At 34.7% G+C, this 17,954-nt stretch overlaps 1 protein-coding gene across 2 annotated transcripts in view; it reads left to right on the top strand.

The window, feature by feature from the left end:
• The window catches only part of LOC124213358 (uncharacterized), a 38,255-nt gene that overhangs the window by 9,476 nt on the left and 10,825 nt on the right, over window positions 1-17,954 (top strand). For both annotated transcript variants that reach the window (XM_046614644.2, XM_046614645.2), the window contains 3 exons: window positions 8,366-8,445; window positions 10,186-10,273; window positions 12,391-12,563. In XM_046614644.2, coding sequence (XP_046470600.1) covers window positions 8,366-8,445; window positions 10,186-10,273; window positions 12,391-12,563 — 341 coding nt within the window. The remainder of the gene's footprint in view (window positions 1-8,365; window positions 8,446-10,185; window positions 10,274-12,390; window positions 12,564-17,954) is intronic.

The raw sequence follows: 17,954 nt of genomic DNA on the forward strand, positions 1-17,954 counted from the left end.
TTTTTTTCGTTTTCTATTTCTTTTTTATTTCTTCATCATCATCGTCGTCGTCATCATCATCATCATCATCATCATCATCATCATCATCATCATCCTCTTCAAACCGTTTCGTCACCGCAGTCATGCCTGTGGAATTAACAGCTCATCTTCGGACGTATCATTCCACTCTGACTTTATGATGATCTTGCCGCACAAACGTGGCGACATTAATCGTCCTTCATTATATAAATACTTGATGTACGAGTTGAGGCGGTTGAACACAGTGGAGTAATATGTGCAGCAAGTGCGTGGTATTTATTATGCTGCGAGAGAAAGATGGTGAAAGATAGAGAGAGCGAGAGAGGGAGAGAGAGAGAGAGTCGATCACTCACTCATTGTCGGGCAGACGCACGGATACATAGAAAAGTGAGGTTATTACAGCGACGAAGAAATTTTATCGAGAAGGGTCTCGCCGCTGAGATTTTAGTTTTTTACGATTGAAACGAATTAACAGATTTCAATGTAGTAAAGCAAGACTGCGTACATATTTTTCTCCCGAACACTTCGTCGCCTTCCTTTCAACGTGCCTTTAGGCTTAGTTTTTTTCTTTCTTTCTTTCTTTCTTTCTTTTATTTCTTGTATTTCGTTCCATGGATTTAATGGTTCTTCGCGAACACGGAAGAAAAACGAGACTCATAAATCATTTCTATTTCTCCGCGATGCTCGAGTCCAAGTTTCAACGCTATATTTTCTCTACATTCTTTTCTTTTCATTCTTTATATTCAATTAATTCTTCGATAACTCATTGCCAGTAATTAAACGACGAAAGATAACAATCAAAGTCAAGTTTTTAACTGAACGAGGCAGAGACTTGGTGACTTTAGGAACGCGACGTGCGCTTTGAACGTTCCAAAATAATCTCAAGATGGCGCCGCGTGCGCTCGTGACGTCATAAGTGCAGCGGCGAATCGCTGGTCGATCTCGAGTCGTCATTTGATTCGGGATTAAAAAAAAGAAGAGGAAAATATGAACGTGAAAAAATATACATAACAATAATACATGAATCATTTTCTACTGTATTCGAATAAATTTACAGTGACAAAGGGAATTCGAAATTTTAAATTTATCAAATCCTTCTTAATCTTATTATTTTCATTCGTATCGTATCAAACGATTCGTTTTAATAACTGTGTATCACACAAATACGTATACGTATATATATACCGGGACAATCTGTTGAAACTTGAAAATGAACCGCGCATGCGTGAGTTTTATCGGCTGTTCGTGCAGGCTGGCCATCCCAAGTTTCAGCTGTTAAACTATTTCTGCCGGCGATGTGATCGATACGAATTTTCGAGGTTAGAATCTCGAATAATCGAGGCGGTGACTCGGAAAGGTTTGGGAAGCATTTGTTATCGGGTCGGAAAGTTGATTCTTCAAAGAACGGTCGGAATTCAACGCTGACGCTCTTTGAAAATTCGAAACGTCCACATTTTGCGTAAGTTGGCCCGCCTGCATCGCGGACAAGAATATCGCTGCGGGAAGATTTCGCCGAGCAATGAGATTTAATTGTTTGGCGCATGCGCGGTTGATCTTCATCTTTCAAGATATTGTCCCGGTATTTACCTGTATAACGAACTCTAACGAAACGAAGTTTGTTACAAGCCGCGAGCGAACGGATCTCCCGTAACGATCGGGATCACCAGACTACTTTCACCTGCTGCTGAGGATTTCCTCGCATTAGAGATATGTATGTCTAATATATGTATAATACATTCAAAAAACACTATGTGTGTGTGTGTGTGTACATATGCTCGAGACTCAGTTGCCTGAGGCAATAATGTTCAGAAATTTATTTCTCATTCATGTTTTTCATTCCCTATTCTTGTTTGTTTCATTTTCCTTCTTTATCCGCGCGTGTATATATATATATATACATACCATTTTTATACTCGTATTACATGCTTCTTTCTCTCTCTTCGCTTTATTAGAGAATATATCGCTTTAATTAACGTTAAACTTGTATCGATAAGACAAGTACAAAGAAAACTACTCATATACACGGATACAAATACATCTCATTCCCGTGCAGCATTTTAACATAATACATCGTCTTTTTGCGTTACCGTAGGTTTTTCCCCCCGTCTTTGAGACTTTCCTTTCTTATTTCCATTTCGTTTTTTTTTTCTTTTTTTTTTTTGCTCCTTTCAAGATAAACATAAAACAAACAAAAAAAAAAATTGAAAGATGGCGATGACGACGGTGGTGGTGGTGGTGGTGGTGATGGTCCTTGTGTCAAAAGATTTCTCCACGGTTCCGATGGCCCGCTATGTATGTACATACATACATTATATATACCTCACGGCCCACCAACTGACCCACTGACACTGTATACCAAAAACTCGAAACTCTGTGCACGTATGCATATGCATCGAAGACGCACACACACACACATATGTGTGTGTACATATAAAGTCTCGAAATATCATTCGGGCACGGACCGATTAAATTCTTATACCTACCTTTCGGCCGAAAATCTTGGCGGTAAACCGTGACCCTGGCTTTCTTGGTATGCGGATCTCTGCATCGGTACACGGTTCAATACTTTCGCATTAAATATCTGTACGGTATGGTCGTGTTGTAAGGTATCGCATTCTGGCCGGCGCGTCGAGAGGAATTCATGAGCAATGCCTTATTATAGATATTTAATACACGCTCGACGATCTAACGGGCTTTCTTTTTAATCTTTCTTTTTTCTTTTTCTTTCTCTTCGCTTTCTTCGCTGGAGAAGATTTAGTTTGTCGCGACTGTTAGAGAGAAGTTCAGACCGAATATCGAATGTAAGGATGACCGGGTGAATTTTGACTTGAAAATAAAATCGCGTTGCGAAAGTTATTGTATAATATATGAACGCATGATGTATGCAGGCGATCGTGAAATGAAAAAATATATTCGTATACTAGGTACTTCGAAATCGATTTATTATAATTTTAAAACGTGTCGAAACTCCGCTTGAAATCCACCTTCGGCTTAAGTGTAACTAAAATGAGGACGTGTGACGATTTATTTAGTTACTCGAATTCAAACATACACTATTCAAGCTTCTGATTAATTATACCCACTTCGATGATACGTTATCCACTAAATTCGCAATTTTATATGTATACATGTATATAAATTTACTGCATATAATTTTATTACACATATTAAACTATTTGAAATCTTGAAAAATCTTGCACGAATCCATCGACTCAAAAATGCCTTTTAAATTACACGTAGAATAGCCTAAAGCAGCGAATGAAAATGAGGTTTAATAATTGAATTCGAAGATGGATGAATTTTTGTGAAAATTGTTTGAGCACTGTTAGAATTGAGTAATTGAAAACTGAACGCTGTAGTTTTAGGGGTTATTATATTCTAAGATTGGAAGATGATGTAGTGGTCAGTTTTTCTTTCAACGTTATTTAATAAGTTGCAGTAAGCTTGAAACCTACGTTCTTGAACGAAGAAGATATCGAAGTGGTATTAAGAAAAATCCATTACATGGATACACATACAAGATGGATTATATGTAATTCTTAGTCAGGGTGTTTGAAAAAAAAATAATTAGCGATTTTCCACCACAGTACTCCCGAAAAAGTTTGTTCAGGTTAAAAGAAAGGTTCTTTCGAAAGATGAGCTTTCTACGTTACGTTAAAGATCGCGCTCAGTTGATTTTTCATTTTGATACGATTTTTTTTTTTGCAATTTACGAAGTATCGCGAATAAAATTTTTTTTATCACTTACATCAATCACGATATCAATTTACGTCACAAAGAAGACCCACGCTTGTAATGCCAAGTCTCCGGTCGATGTTCGAGAAGCGTATCCGACGACTTTTTCGTTATTAATTCAATCTCATAAAACGGTTGTAATTCAATATGAAATTTTTATTTAGGAGAATAAGATTACCGGTTGTGCTGTATCGTCGCGTTACGGATCGTGATCTTTGGGTCGAATGCGAACAAGTCGGGAAAGAAATAACAATCGAAATGTCGCAACGTGTTTTTTCACAAATTCAAAAACAACAAACGTGATAATAAAAGCGAAAAATCAAACGAGCGCGATCTTATCTCACGTAACGTTATAGAACTATCGTCTAATCGCAGAATCTTTCTTTTAACCTGAACAACAAACATTTTAGGTGCTGCCACGGTGGAAAATCGTAAATTAATTTCTTTCTAAAACCCACCCACACAGTATACATACGAAAATACATCTCCATCGACAATGCGCGCGACACCTTAGATTCATTACCAAGTCCCTGTTTGTTGATCAGTGTCCCGGAGGCGAAACGAAAGAGAGTGACGACGATCCACATGTCATGTATGTACGTACACTTGGGGACAATGAATCTGAGACGCCTAATTTTTTACACTAGACAGTTACGTTGGCAACACGGAGAAACCTACAGCGCCACGGTCGGCCGAGCGCGAAACAAACTCAATCTCAATAAACGTAACATAACCCATGACCGTTGAATCTAACCTTAGAATACCGCGGGAATAATGACTTGTTGGATTGACACGTATTCTAAGGTTAGATTCGACGGTCGTGGGTTATGTTACGTTTATTGAGATTGAGTTTGTTTCGCGCTCAACCGACTGTGGCGCTGTAGGTTTCTCTGTGTTGCCAACGTAACTGTCTAGTGTAAAAAATTACCCGTCTTATATTCATTGTCCCCAAGTGTTTATACATACCTACAGCTAGGAACATACGTATGTATCGGTGTTGCACCTTGGCATTGGACTTACCTGGTCTACAAGTACGTACTCTTCAGGTGTCGTTGTACGAAGTGCGTGTGTATACATATATATATATATATATATATACTCGTTATACATATATACGCAAGCACACCTTAATTTTGCGCGGAGAACGGCTACCGGTTTTTAACCGTGAATATAACAACGTGAAATGAAAGGTATATAATTCACAGACAGACACAGAGACACCTTGGTGTTGTTCCTTCTTCGAATGGACTCGGAGCGAAATAGTCCGTACGTGACTCGAGTGTCTTGCCTCCGGGCCCGGGACCATGGACTTGTCTTGTCTTGTCTCTTGTTTCAAATCGCCCGCGGCTGTGATCATTCCATGAACGGATCGGAGCAGGAAGTAGAGGAGATAGACCGCCGGCGCCTCTCGCTCTTCTCGCACCGATCGTTAGATGCTTGGGAGAGATCGTCGGGCGAGTTGCTTATTATTTGGGATAAACGGCGTATTGATGACAAAAAGGTGATAGGCGCAGCAGAATGACGTTGGGTGGGTAATTTGACGGTGAAGGAAAACGGCGATCGAACCTGTGATAGGTTTGAAAGTCGGGACTCAACCTCTCACGACAAGGTTGAGTCGATTTGTTGAAAAACACCCGACGGCAGGAAAATTATTTTTTGAAAACAACGCGAGTATTTCCAAATGAAAAGCAACTTGTTTTTGATAAATTATACCGATAAAATCATGTTTGTTATAGATATTCTAAGAAATGTTTTCTTTTTCTTCTCTTCAACTTACCGTTTCTCTGTTTTCAGAAACAAAAAGAAAGTTGTTGTAATCATTTCGAAAGTGAAAAGTGGAGTTTTCAATAAATCTCCGTGTTTCGAAGTTTCGAGAATCATCTCCAATCATTTTAAGATGGACGGCTGTGTGTGTGTGTATGTGCGTATGTGATCAATTTTTTTGACCCACGATATTTCGAGAACGAGTTACCGGATTTCAATGATTTTGATCTCAGTCAATGCGGATTTTCCAAACTTAGATCTGGTTCGATTTTGGCGTTGATCGGTTCGGTATTTCTTCAATTATTCAAATAATAAAATTCAAAAAAAAAAAAACAAATAAAAATGATGATATCTTGGGAATGAATAAATGGATTTGAATGAAAATTTGTATCGTGAGGTTTTTCGAGTCGCTAATCACGAATCTAAGGTCAGATTTGCAAAATTTATATTTGATGTGTTCAATAAGCTGGAAAAAAAAAGTAAAAACATTTGGATTTAGATGAAAATTGGTACGCGTCGGTTTGTTGGTTGGCTGATCACGAATCCGAAGTGAAATTGCGGAATCCAAAATGGCGATCCAATGTGGCGGAAACGAAGATTTTTTGGGTCACCGATAAGGAATCACCGAAAAATAATGCAATACCGCAATCGAGGGTTTCAAAATCATTAATCACGGATCTGAATTGCAGTTCGAAGCTCGAATTGGATATTGTTATTTTCTTTTCTCTCACTATGAACTTGAAACCTAGCTTTGTATTTTCTTTCTAACACTGTAAAATTGCTGCAGTTTTTCTCTCTCAAATCAATTTCTCTTCGCAAATCTCGTCTGAGAATCGCTTTGTTTCGTTTTTTTTTTCTTCAGCTTATCGATTACGGTTACAGAGACGATGAAAGTAAAATCCAACGTGCCGAGTCGTATGTACAATAATTTACAGCTAACGAAGTCGCAATTTAATTGTAGCTACAAAAACGCGTTATTCTTCATCAGAATCTTAAATAATATTTAACACAACTATATAGGATTTACCTGATTTTCAAACAATTGTACAAGGAGACGCGTATTATTACGATATTATGTTGGTAAAATTTAATGTTTTATATTGTTATTTTTTTGGTTTAATTCCTCTTTGAAATAACCGAAACGTTTTTTTTTTCCTTTCAATTCATAACTATAATACACTTATCGATTGGTTTCAGTTTGCACGCTTTTTCAAACTCAAATGTATACGTTTCATCGCGTATTTGTTTCAGCGTTTTTTTTCCCTCCCAACCTCAAGTACATACCAACGTCCGGATTTGTCCGTTCTAACTTGTACCTTATGTGCAGAGTTCCAAGTATGTTCACCTACCCACATACCTACACGTCTACTTTCGATTTTCAACCAGTTAGACGACGCGGCTTGTATTTATCACCTTCGCGCTAACGATCGAATAACCTCATACTAATACAAGCTGCGGAATAGTTGCTTTCAATTTGGAGGAGATGACGTTAGAAAATTAAAACGTATTAAAATATATACCCAAAATGAGGATCGTACTTTGACGGTAGACTGTATTAAAAAAATCTGACGATTTGTTTTTCAAAATTTGTGTCGAAAATATTGTTCGAAATTACGACAAAATAATGCCGTACAAGTTTGAGCTCTTCGTATTGATATTTAGAGGTATCTAATCCGAGATCTTCTATTCCCCGTTTAAATAACGTGGGAATTTTTTAGTTTTTTTCTCAAACTTTGGAATTTTATAATTCGTCAACGCGTCAGTGTACCGATAAGACCAGGAGGTATTTTTTTTAGGGAATTGAACGCTCTACAAAAAAGATCTTTTATTATTTTATGATAAATCTACTATTTCAAAAGTTATTTAAGGCCCTTTGTTGATCTTTGAGCTTGAATAACTTTTGAAAGAGTAGATTTATCAGAAAATGATAAGAGACCGTTTTTGTAGAGCGTTCAATTCCCTAAAAAAAATACCTTCTGGTCTTATCGGTACACTGACGCGTTGACGAGTTATAAAATTCCAAACTTTGGAACAAATTTTATCCGATCTTATTTAAATGGGAAATGGAAAATCGCGATGAGACGTCTCGAAATATTAATATTAGGAGTTCAAACTTGGTAAATATTCTTTTTACCGTCATTCCGAACAATATCATCGAATCGAATTTTTAAAATCAAAAAAAATATCGGTTTTTTTTTTTCATACAGTAATTGGAAAAGAATTTCGATTTCACTCCCCACCGACTTAGTTTACGTATATTTCAACTACTGTTCGACAGCTTTAAGTTCCGTGAGAAGAACACGGATAAGATTATATTTATATCAGTTGAATAATTATAAATACTGGAGGCTAGGCGTACAGCGGACGAGTCGATTCGGATCATCGATGAAAGTTTTTTTGACTAGTCAAATTCTAGCGCAAGGATCTCGGGATGATCGGTAATCAGTTCGAAAGCGTGTCAACGCTCCCATCACCGCGATTTAAATCCGCCATGCCAATTATAATTACCTGTATAAGCACGGATGAATTTTTTTTTCTTATTTTTAACGATTTTTATTTCGTTTTTTATACAGCCGTATACAACAATCGCGCCAAATACGCAGCGGTGTTTGTTTATAATAGGTCGATCGGAATAAACCAGACGATGATAATTAATCTGGCCAAAATTTTCGCACGTATATTAATTTTTATACACATTGTGTACGCGATTTGCATCTTACGGTAAATAATAACACGTCTCTCGATTTCCAGACATTCGCACTTATATTTATTCATTCGATTATTCACTCCGCTTGTTACTATTCACTCGTGTATATGTTTAATTTTTGTTTATTGTTCTTGATTACAGGGCGATAGCCGGCCTCATTTCTGCGCTATTCTACATCGCTGCTGCTATTTCACCGGCTGTCGTTCAATACAATGTTTCCGGTAAGTTTACCAACGATAAATAAACTATTAATAATATTTATTTCGTCAATTGTGCCGTAAACGCAAACGATTTTATTATATATATATATATATATATCACAGATATAGATGATAAATAATGGAATTTAAAGTTTTTTTTTTTTTTTTTCGCCTATTCTTTGTCGATTCAAAATTTCTATAAATACACAATCTCATAATAATCGCTGCCTTTATATATATATTATATATATATATTATATATATATATATATGATTTGGTCTTTATATCGAAATTTTTGTCAGCTTGTGCGTGAATTAAAATCTATTATATTATTTTTATGCGTTATTAAAATAGGTTATATATTTATCATGACTTTCCGAATATTTAAAATCGTTTTTATCGTCACGTGTGTATGTGTGTGTGTGTGTTTTTTTACATCTTTCTTTTCTGCACTTTTTCAATGACTCACAACTTCGGTGCAATATTTATATAAAAATTTATTTATACCTGTAGTAATAATGAAAGTCTAAGTAGGACGCGACATTATTTTTGTATGTCGTACCTGTTTTCATCTTTTCATTAATAATAATAATAATAATAATAATAATAATAATAATGATAATGATAATAGTGGTGATATATATATATTAATAATAATCTCAGAAATCGTACTAGACTAGAATAATAAAATTCCCAAATCGGTAAAAATATATTATTACGTGTGTATAATGAGAAAACTGGTTTATATCGTTTAAATCACGAACGGTCGAGATGATATTATAATACACGAGAGAAGAAGCAAAAAAAAAAAAGATGCATGCATAATCTACAAAGAAATTCGGTCTCGCATTTGACGCAAAGTAAATGAACAAGAGTCAAATAATAATTGCAATGGAAATAAATTAAATATGCGTGCAAGAAAAATGTTCTTTCGTTCTTTCTTTGGTTTTTTGTTTTTTTTCTCAAATTTTATTTTTCAATATATCAAAAGATCTTCTCTCGCTAAAATAATTTTAATCATGTAATATCGCCGTTGTTAAAAATCATTTATTCTCTAACGTCTACACAAGGTTTCCGTATACAAATACACACAATAATATGTAATATGTTATAATTCTCACGTTCTATATATATATATATATATTCTGGGAATGGCATTGATCAAATTTTTATCGCAAATTGCGTGGTTTGTATGACATACATAGACGTATAAACGAGCTGATGAGATGAGAAATAAAAAAAAAAACAAGAAAGAAATTAGAAAAATTCAGGCGAATGTTCCCATTGCGACTACTGTGCACAGAAACATGCATAATAGTGTGGGACGAATCCCACGAGAGGTAACTTGTACAGATATATATGATAAAAACTAATACGTACTTGGATGATGGAAATTAGCGTAAGGATCCCATTGTTTAACTTTTGTACCGGTTATAACGTAATCGTATATATGTATATATATATATATATATGCATGTTCACATTTTCTTACACCAAAAACGTGCAACATTATATTATACTCGTTATATTACACATAACGAGTTTTACGTCTCGTTAATATTGTTGACCCGAAACGAAAATTTTTCTTTAAATATTGTTTCAAATTTTTTTTTTTCTTTCTTGCACAACGTAGAATGAAAATTTTAAGTCGATAGACGACAAATTTATGGATATTAATTTTATACCTCTCCGGATTTATTCTTGTTTGTATAATACAACATGTGTATTATGTTTATAAATTTTTATATCGCAAATTTCAGAATACGTCGCGAATATTGACATCGATCTACAGGCGAGGGCTGTCGCAGCGCTGGAAGCTGAAAAACATGCCTACCAATCCCGTACTTGGTGAGTTGATAAACTTGAAAATCTCGTACTTGCCTTGGATACACGTTCATCTAGATTATGCCTAAATCCGCATTTTTTTACTACCCTGTAATTATGGAGAGAACTTTCTAGAATATGTATATATATGTATATATTTATATTCGCGGTTTTTCGTGTTATGGCGACTTGTTTTTTTTTTTTTTTTTTCCTTCCTCTCGTTTCTCTCGTTTTTATCTACGTAGTCTGTACTGGAATTCTAAACAGCAGAATAAACATTACACACATACATATATACCCATAAAATTGAATGCGCATGCGCCAGAATTCGAGAGCGGCTGTTTGACAGGCTGACCAACTGTCTCTAGCCTCAAAATTATTTTGACAGTCGCGAATAGAACAATTTACCCCCATCGACAAGTTGTCAAATTAATTTTCAGGTTATAGACAGTTGGTCACCGTGACAAACAGCCGCTCTCGAATTCTGGCGCATGCGCATTGACTCTAGTACATATTTGTAATGTACAATATGTATAATATTTATATGGGAAAAAATTGAAAGAGAATCAATTTTTCCGTATATATATGTACGATATACATAATTATATAATACATGTGTCGAAATCGAAAACAAAATTTTGTTTTGCTCTCTATGAAAAAAAAAAAATATATATATATATATATATATATTTATGATATAATAAGAGAAAAAAATATTTTCCATCACCTGCGCACAGTTCAGCGTGTATATATTCATCATTTTGATAAACATGAACGAGCATACAACGTCAATAATATTATACCTATATTGTACGTCAAGTGCCGACGGGTTAAATAATGAAAATGTTGAATGATTTCTCTATCTTATCTTCAGTAATATATGCGTAGAGATTCTCGGTGTCGGAGGTCAAATGAATGGAAAGTCAAGAATTGACTTAAATGAAAATGCTCGGTTATTCGCTTAATAGGATAATATATATATATATGTGTGTGTGTGTATGTATAATAATAGTAATAATTGAAATAATATTGTGTACAACGGTAGCGTCGTTAATTGTTAATCGTTTCTAGCTATTCGATTTCATCGGCAATGAACGTGACAATCTAATACACACATATATATATATACATAGGATATATACTTCCACTTAGGCCTATGAACACATGCATATGTGTACATGCCTATATAAATCTTTCGTTCGCGTGGCGTAAAAAAATAACAAAAATGAAAGAGAAGGAGGCGGTGGAAAGAAAAAATATATAGTGATAAAAATAATGATGATAATTATTATTATTGTTATATTGTATTGTTATAACAGAAGTGTAAAGAAGGAATGAGGCGATATCGAGGATACATACAATATTAACATGTTATTATGCGCGTGTGTTGATTATTTTATTTATTTATTTTCTTTTTTCTGCAATTATCATGACACTTTGTAATATCAGGAGGTTTTATGATCTGTGAAAGTCGAGTTTTTCAGTAAATTTCAACAATATCATGTGTAAATTTATGTACGTAATGGCTTGTTTTGTATTAAAAATTCATTATAGATAGGTACGTACGTACGTACGTATAACATCGCGAGTCTTTGTCTTGTCGCATGTGCGGTGTAAAATTTTTCTTTACCGTAGTTGGTACGAATAATTATAACATCAGCTCTCTTGTTGGTGTTGTTGTTGTTGTTGTTGCTGCTTATAGAACGCACCTGGATAGCAGACGAATTAGAAATACTATCGTCATCGTTTTCTCCCTTCAACGATCCTTTTTAATGAAAAATCTATCCATACAACACACATTGCAAGCTTTGTTATTATACAATACAATGTTACACATTAACATTATACCTGAACTACAGCGTTGCACTTGAGCTGTGAATTTCGATTTCATTTCCTCGTACTTTTCATTCGAAACGAAAAATTTGAAGAAATAAAATTAATTGAGCAAAAAAAAAAAAAAGCAGACCGATAACTCTCTGTGCTACACGTATTAATCATAATATAGTAACAAGTCACAGATCGTTTATTTTATTAATTTTATTTCGTTTCGTGTTCTTCTTCTTTTTTTCTTTTTTTTCTTTTTTTTCTTGTAAACAATTGTTCGTGAAATTGTTTTTCATCATTTTCTTTCTTATCGTCAGGCTCGAGGACAGAATCGGACCCGATGGATCGCCGTGTCGAGTTCGGCCGGAAAGACCTTGCCCACCAAGCATGTATCGAGCGCCATCGGGAGCTTGCAATAACGTTCGACATCCCGCTTGGGGTGCGAGAGGGTCGCCTATGCTCAGGCTCATCGGACCTGCCTATGCCGATGGTGAGTCTCTCCTTTCCTTTTCTTTTCTCCATTTGCTACTGGAAGTTGAAGTCAAGCCACGAGTCTGTAACACTCTTTATTTTAACCCTAATTAGGGTCAGACATTATTGCGCTGAATCAATTGTCGGAATAAGATAGTATTCTGTGTATTTTGGGGTCGTTGATGACGAATCTGAAATCAGATTTGAAATATTCAAAATGGCGGATCGCATATGGCGGAGGATAATTTCAAACTTCATCGAATACGGTCAAAAAACTCTCACTCAGTGATTTTCGGGGTCACAGATCGATCTCGCCATCCCGAATTTGCTAAATCTGATCACAGATTCGCAATCAGCGACCCCAAAAACCCCTGGACAGAGTTTTTTTCCCCGATTCGATCGAGTTTGATATTTTCGTCGGCCATATTGGATCCGCCATTTTGAATTTTTTGAATCAACGATTAAGAAATTACCTCTATGATAGCGATTTGTAAATATCTATCTTCTGAAATATCGTCAACCTGACAATTGATCGATCGATTGATTGAAACAATTCTGATAATATAATCGTTGCGACAGATAAGGAATAACATTAAGAGAAGCCGGAAGTAGGATGTTTGATTTGAAATAACGCGGGAAAAAAGAAACGAATTAAGTGGATGCCGGTTCGATCGGAAATGCTAATCATAGTTCGTGCATATCTTACAATTGGAAATGAATGTCGAGTGCGATATAATGGGGCAGGCATGCGAGCAGTGGGTCAAGAAGGGAAAGTGAAAATACAAGCGCGTGCGTGCATCCTACCTTATAATGCCTAATCGTAAATCGTCGTAGGAATTTATATTACAGAGCCAATGCCTAAGCGCGCATTTCGGTATGTATGTGAATTGCACAAGGCGGATAGGCAGGTACGCGCACCGGCTAAGAATAACATTATTTTATAACCTCTGTCCACACACTTCTTCGATTATTTTCGATTAGGATGTGCGTGCGGGCTTTTATATTTTACATATGTAAATATATATATACATGCATGTGTGCGTGTGTGTATAAAATACAAGCGGACGTTCAAATCGGCGCATCGTCTGAATGCCGATAATACTACTCGGTAAAATAGAGAGTGAATGAATTGCCGTTGCAGGGTATAAATGTATGAAATATATGGGTCATTCCATATAATATTTACAATTGACGAATAAATTTGTCTGATATATTTAATACGGAAATAATTTGCATGTGTTTTTTTATTTCGACATGGTTCGTAAAATTTTTCATTTATGAATTAATTTCGACGTTTCGGAGTCGGAAAAATTCCAATGTTTCTAGATCGCAAACAATTTCATTTAAAAAAAATAAAAAAGATATGATCCATAATCGTGCAAACTTTGATTGTAGGAATAAATGAGAAAAAAATTCTTTGTTTGTTGTGTACAACGAAGATGCGATTTCTTTGAAAGAAAAATAGTATTTACAAAAAAAAAAAAAAATAATATGAACCTCTCTAAAATCATTTTTTCGAGGATTCAAATTTTCATCATAGTTCGTGAAATATATCATAAAAATTTCAAAGTTTACCGTCAAATAGTTTTTAAGATATTTCTTATAAGCTACGAAGAGATATCTTTTAAGATACAAAAGTAGATAGTACTGGAATTTGAGAAAAAAAAAAACTTTCACATCGATGCTTTGTTTCAAATCGTTTCAAAATTGTCAAAAATCTAGTAGATTCGTTCGATTTCATTTTACGATGGTTCGTTTTATTCAGATGAGTATTAAAAAAAAAAAAAACATTTTTATTATTATCCATACATAATTTACTGAAGTTGGTTTTCCTTCTTCTTTTATAGTCAATTCAGTATTGCTAGTTCTTTTTTCTCATCACCATCGATTTCAATGTTGTATTAAATTGAATAAATTCGACAATCCCAAAATGATGAAAATAAAGTTGTACATTGTATTTTTAATAAATAATCTTCTGATTAGAATGAGGTTAAAGCATCAATATCTCAACTTTGCATCTTGTGGTTGGAAAAAAATAATTTTTATTTATTTATTTTTTTTTATCTTCATTCTCACGATTTATTTTCAATAGATTTTAGTTGAAGCGAAGCTTCGACGCTGTGTTTAGAAATCGATAGACGAATAGTTATTGATCGTTTCTTTCTTATCGAATATACAAAAGACTTTTCTTTGTTGCTTTATTTGAAACGCGTGCATTGGTGCAGTGATCCCGAGTTGGTAAAAGTAGATCGGTAAAATAATATCTTTAACACAACGAGACAGCGACGAAAAACAATATAACGTCTTACAAATACATAATAGGTATATAAAATAATACAATTATATGTATGCAGTCGAAGTAAAAGTGATTTTCACCCTTTACGGTTCATCGGAGACATTTGAAATTCGGCGTAGGTACAAAATATATTCACACAAATTCAATTATTATGCTACATAAATAACACGGATTTCTTAGGCATCAGGTGATTATGCAATTTAGCAATGCCAATTAGACTATTCCAATTCCGATTTCTTCTTCTTCTTCTTCTTCTTCATCCGTTACGATATTATTTATATGTATTTATTTTTACTTATATCTTCCTTGTTCTTTTTTTAATTTTTTTTTTTTTTTCTCGAGACGGGGTTGAAATTTAAAATTTGAAAAGCTTCAAGCGCCTAATTCCGAATTTTTCGTTGGTGAAACTTGAAGTGAAGAAATGAAACTTTGACGAAACGTCAAAAATTCTGAAAATTACGGACTTCTGAAACTTTTCCAATTCGGAACTTCAACCCCGCGCCGTTTCATTCGTTTCATCGGATAGAATCGTTTCTACTAGCCGCTTATCGCCTAATTTCAAAGATCTTAAAACACTAACTTCAAATACCACCGTGTACATCAATTTGTCCCCGATACTCGATGCTTTCCCTAAAATCGCCTTTGTACAAAATTCTTGGTGATAAAAACAAAAAAATTTAAAAAAAAAAAACAAAAAAACAAATATCCATCGTTTTGAATCCGTGCCGATTGTGAAGAATTATCGTTTGATGAAATAAAGTAAAACAAAAATCGTTCTTCACGAGAATCATATCGCGTATAATCGTCGACGAAAATATTAGATGTTTGTAAAAAAAAAAAAAAAAGACAAACAGAGATGAGAAAATAAATCGATCGTTACAACAATTTTTATAAAGTAATTATCATACATACATATATATATATATATATATATATATATATATATATATATATATATATATATATATCGAAGGATGACGGGCAAGGCTTGTTCGTTGCAGTGCAAGAGCATCGTGATACCCCGTTCGACATCGATTTTATTTTCGAACGCGCGATACGAAACGAAAGTAGGTATGAAAGTAAGAACGTCAAAGAAAGTAAGTAAGCGACTCGCCTCGACGGCATACCTGTACCTGTATTATGTACATATACACAGGCCAATAACAGCGGTCACGAGACTCGCGAGTCCGCGTGTGCTGACCTCAAAATATAAGTGAAATGTCTTTCGCGATACGCTTTTAAGGTTGGGAAAGATTTCTTCCTTCCTCTTCCTTTCTGGACCTTTGTGAATTTTGATTAATCGCACAGGCTTAATGTATGCGTACGTTATACTTTGTGCAGTACTTTGTACATCCATTTTTTTTTATACTATTAACAACCTTATACTCGAGAAGAAAGACGACGTATTATAGACCTTGAAGTGCACACCTGCTGCAGTGTGCAATTATTATTTATCCTGCAGACGAAAGGTCGTTCATTCATAAAAATGCAGGCAAGAAGCGATGCGTTGTGTGTATGTATGTACCGGGACAATCTCTTGAAACTTGAAAATGAACCGCGCATGCGCGAGTTTTATCGGCTGTTCGTGCAGGCTGGCCAACCCGAATTTTCAGCTGTCAAACTCTTTCTGCCGGCGATGTGGTTGATACGAATTTTCGAGGTTAGAATCTCGGATAATCGAGGCGGTGACTCGGAAAGGTTTGGGAAGCATTTGTTATCGGGTCGGAAAGTTGATTCTTCAAAGAACGGTCGGAATTCAACGCTTACGCTCTTTGAAAATTCAAACGCCCACATTTTGCGTAGGTTGGCCCGCCTGCGTCGCGGACAAGAATATCGCTGCGGGAAGATTTCGCCGACCAATGAGATTTAATTGTTTGGCGCATGCGCGGTTCATTTTCAAATTTCAAGAGATTATCCCGGCATACGTGTTACAAATACCGGTGTGTGTAATAATAACCTTACCTGAATGTACATAGATACAATAACGAAAACGATTTTGTAATTCGCCGTGAGAGAGTTTTTCAATATTATTCTTCTATGTATGTATATATATAAATTTCAGAAAATTTACGCTATATATTTGAATTTTAATTGGTAATAAAAAATAGAGAGATGAAGGAAACAGGTGTTACATGAAATTGGGTAAAAAGAATGAAAAAATTTACAACTAATTACGGAACGAATCGTTTATTTAATACGTAATATTACGTGAGGTATAGCTTTTGGTAATAAACATTTAAAAGAAAAAAAAAAAACGAAAAACAGCATCGCAGATATATACTAATATATATGTGTATAATTGTGAAAGTATATTATATTTTATATAATATATTTCATCCTAATTCGTCAAGGTAGAACGCACTATTATTTTGAAAATTTTCGGACAATATTTTATTCCATTGTATAACTTAAGGAGGAAAGAAGTCAACTGACAAATTTTATAATTCGCGTTTCCGATTTTGCCCGACATTGAGAGAAAGAGAGATAAGAAAATATCAAATGTTCATTTTGTTTCAAAGTTGTTATATTGATAATACACGTACAGTACCTCTGTGCATGTATGTGGATATAAAATTTGTGGAAAGTGGGTCGTGTCGAAGAGCTTTGTACAGATTACATTGTATCACATGCGCGCACTGCACCTTTCTTACAATTAGTGTTGCACTGAAAGTAAAGATCCTCAAAATACTTCCGGGAATTGTGTATGCAGGCTGCATTTATACCTAAGTGTAACTACGTATTTACATTACATACATACATACATACACAGTTACTCCAATTAAAACCTCGTCTGCACGATTTTCACAAGCTGTACTGTAATTTAATGGTAGTAACAATTTCTCACGAATTTTTCGATCAATTATTTATTATATACACAAATTGCAACGTTTTCTTTTCTTTTTTTTTTCCTTTTTTTTGTCCAGAACGATCCTTTACTTTTTTCATTCTTATCTTAGAGCAGTAAAAAAAAGAACGTTAATTTTTTTTCAAACCTGCTCTAAAATATGAAACTAATATTACCTATATTTACTTCGGCGCAGAGAATTTGTTAACTGTTGAAAAATTTCAAAACAATTATTCGATTTTTGGATATCGGAATTCAAAAAAAAAAAA

The sequence above is a fragment of the Neodiprion pinetum genome, chromosome 2 (assembly GCF_021155775.2).
Source record: "Neodiprion pinetum isolate iyNeoPine1 chromosome 2, iyNeoPine1.2, whole genome shotgun sequence".
Lineage (NCBI taxonomy): Eukaryota > Metazoa > Arthropoda > Insecta > Hymenoptera > Diprionidae > Neodiprion > Neodiprion pinetum.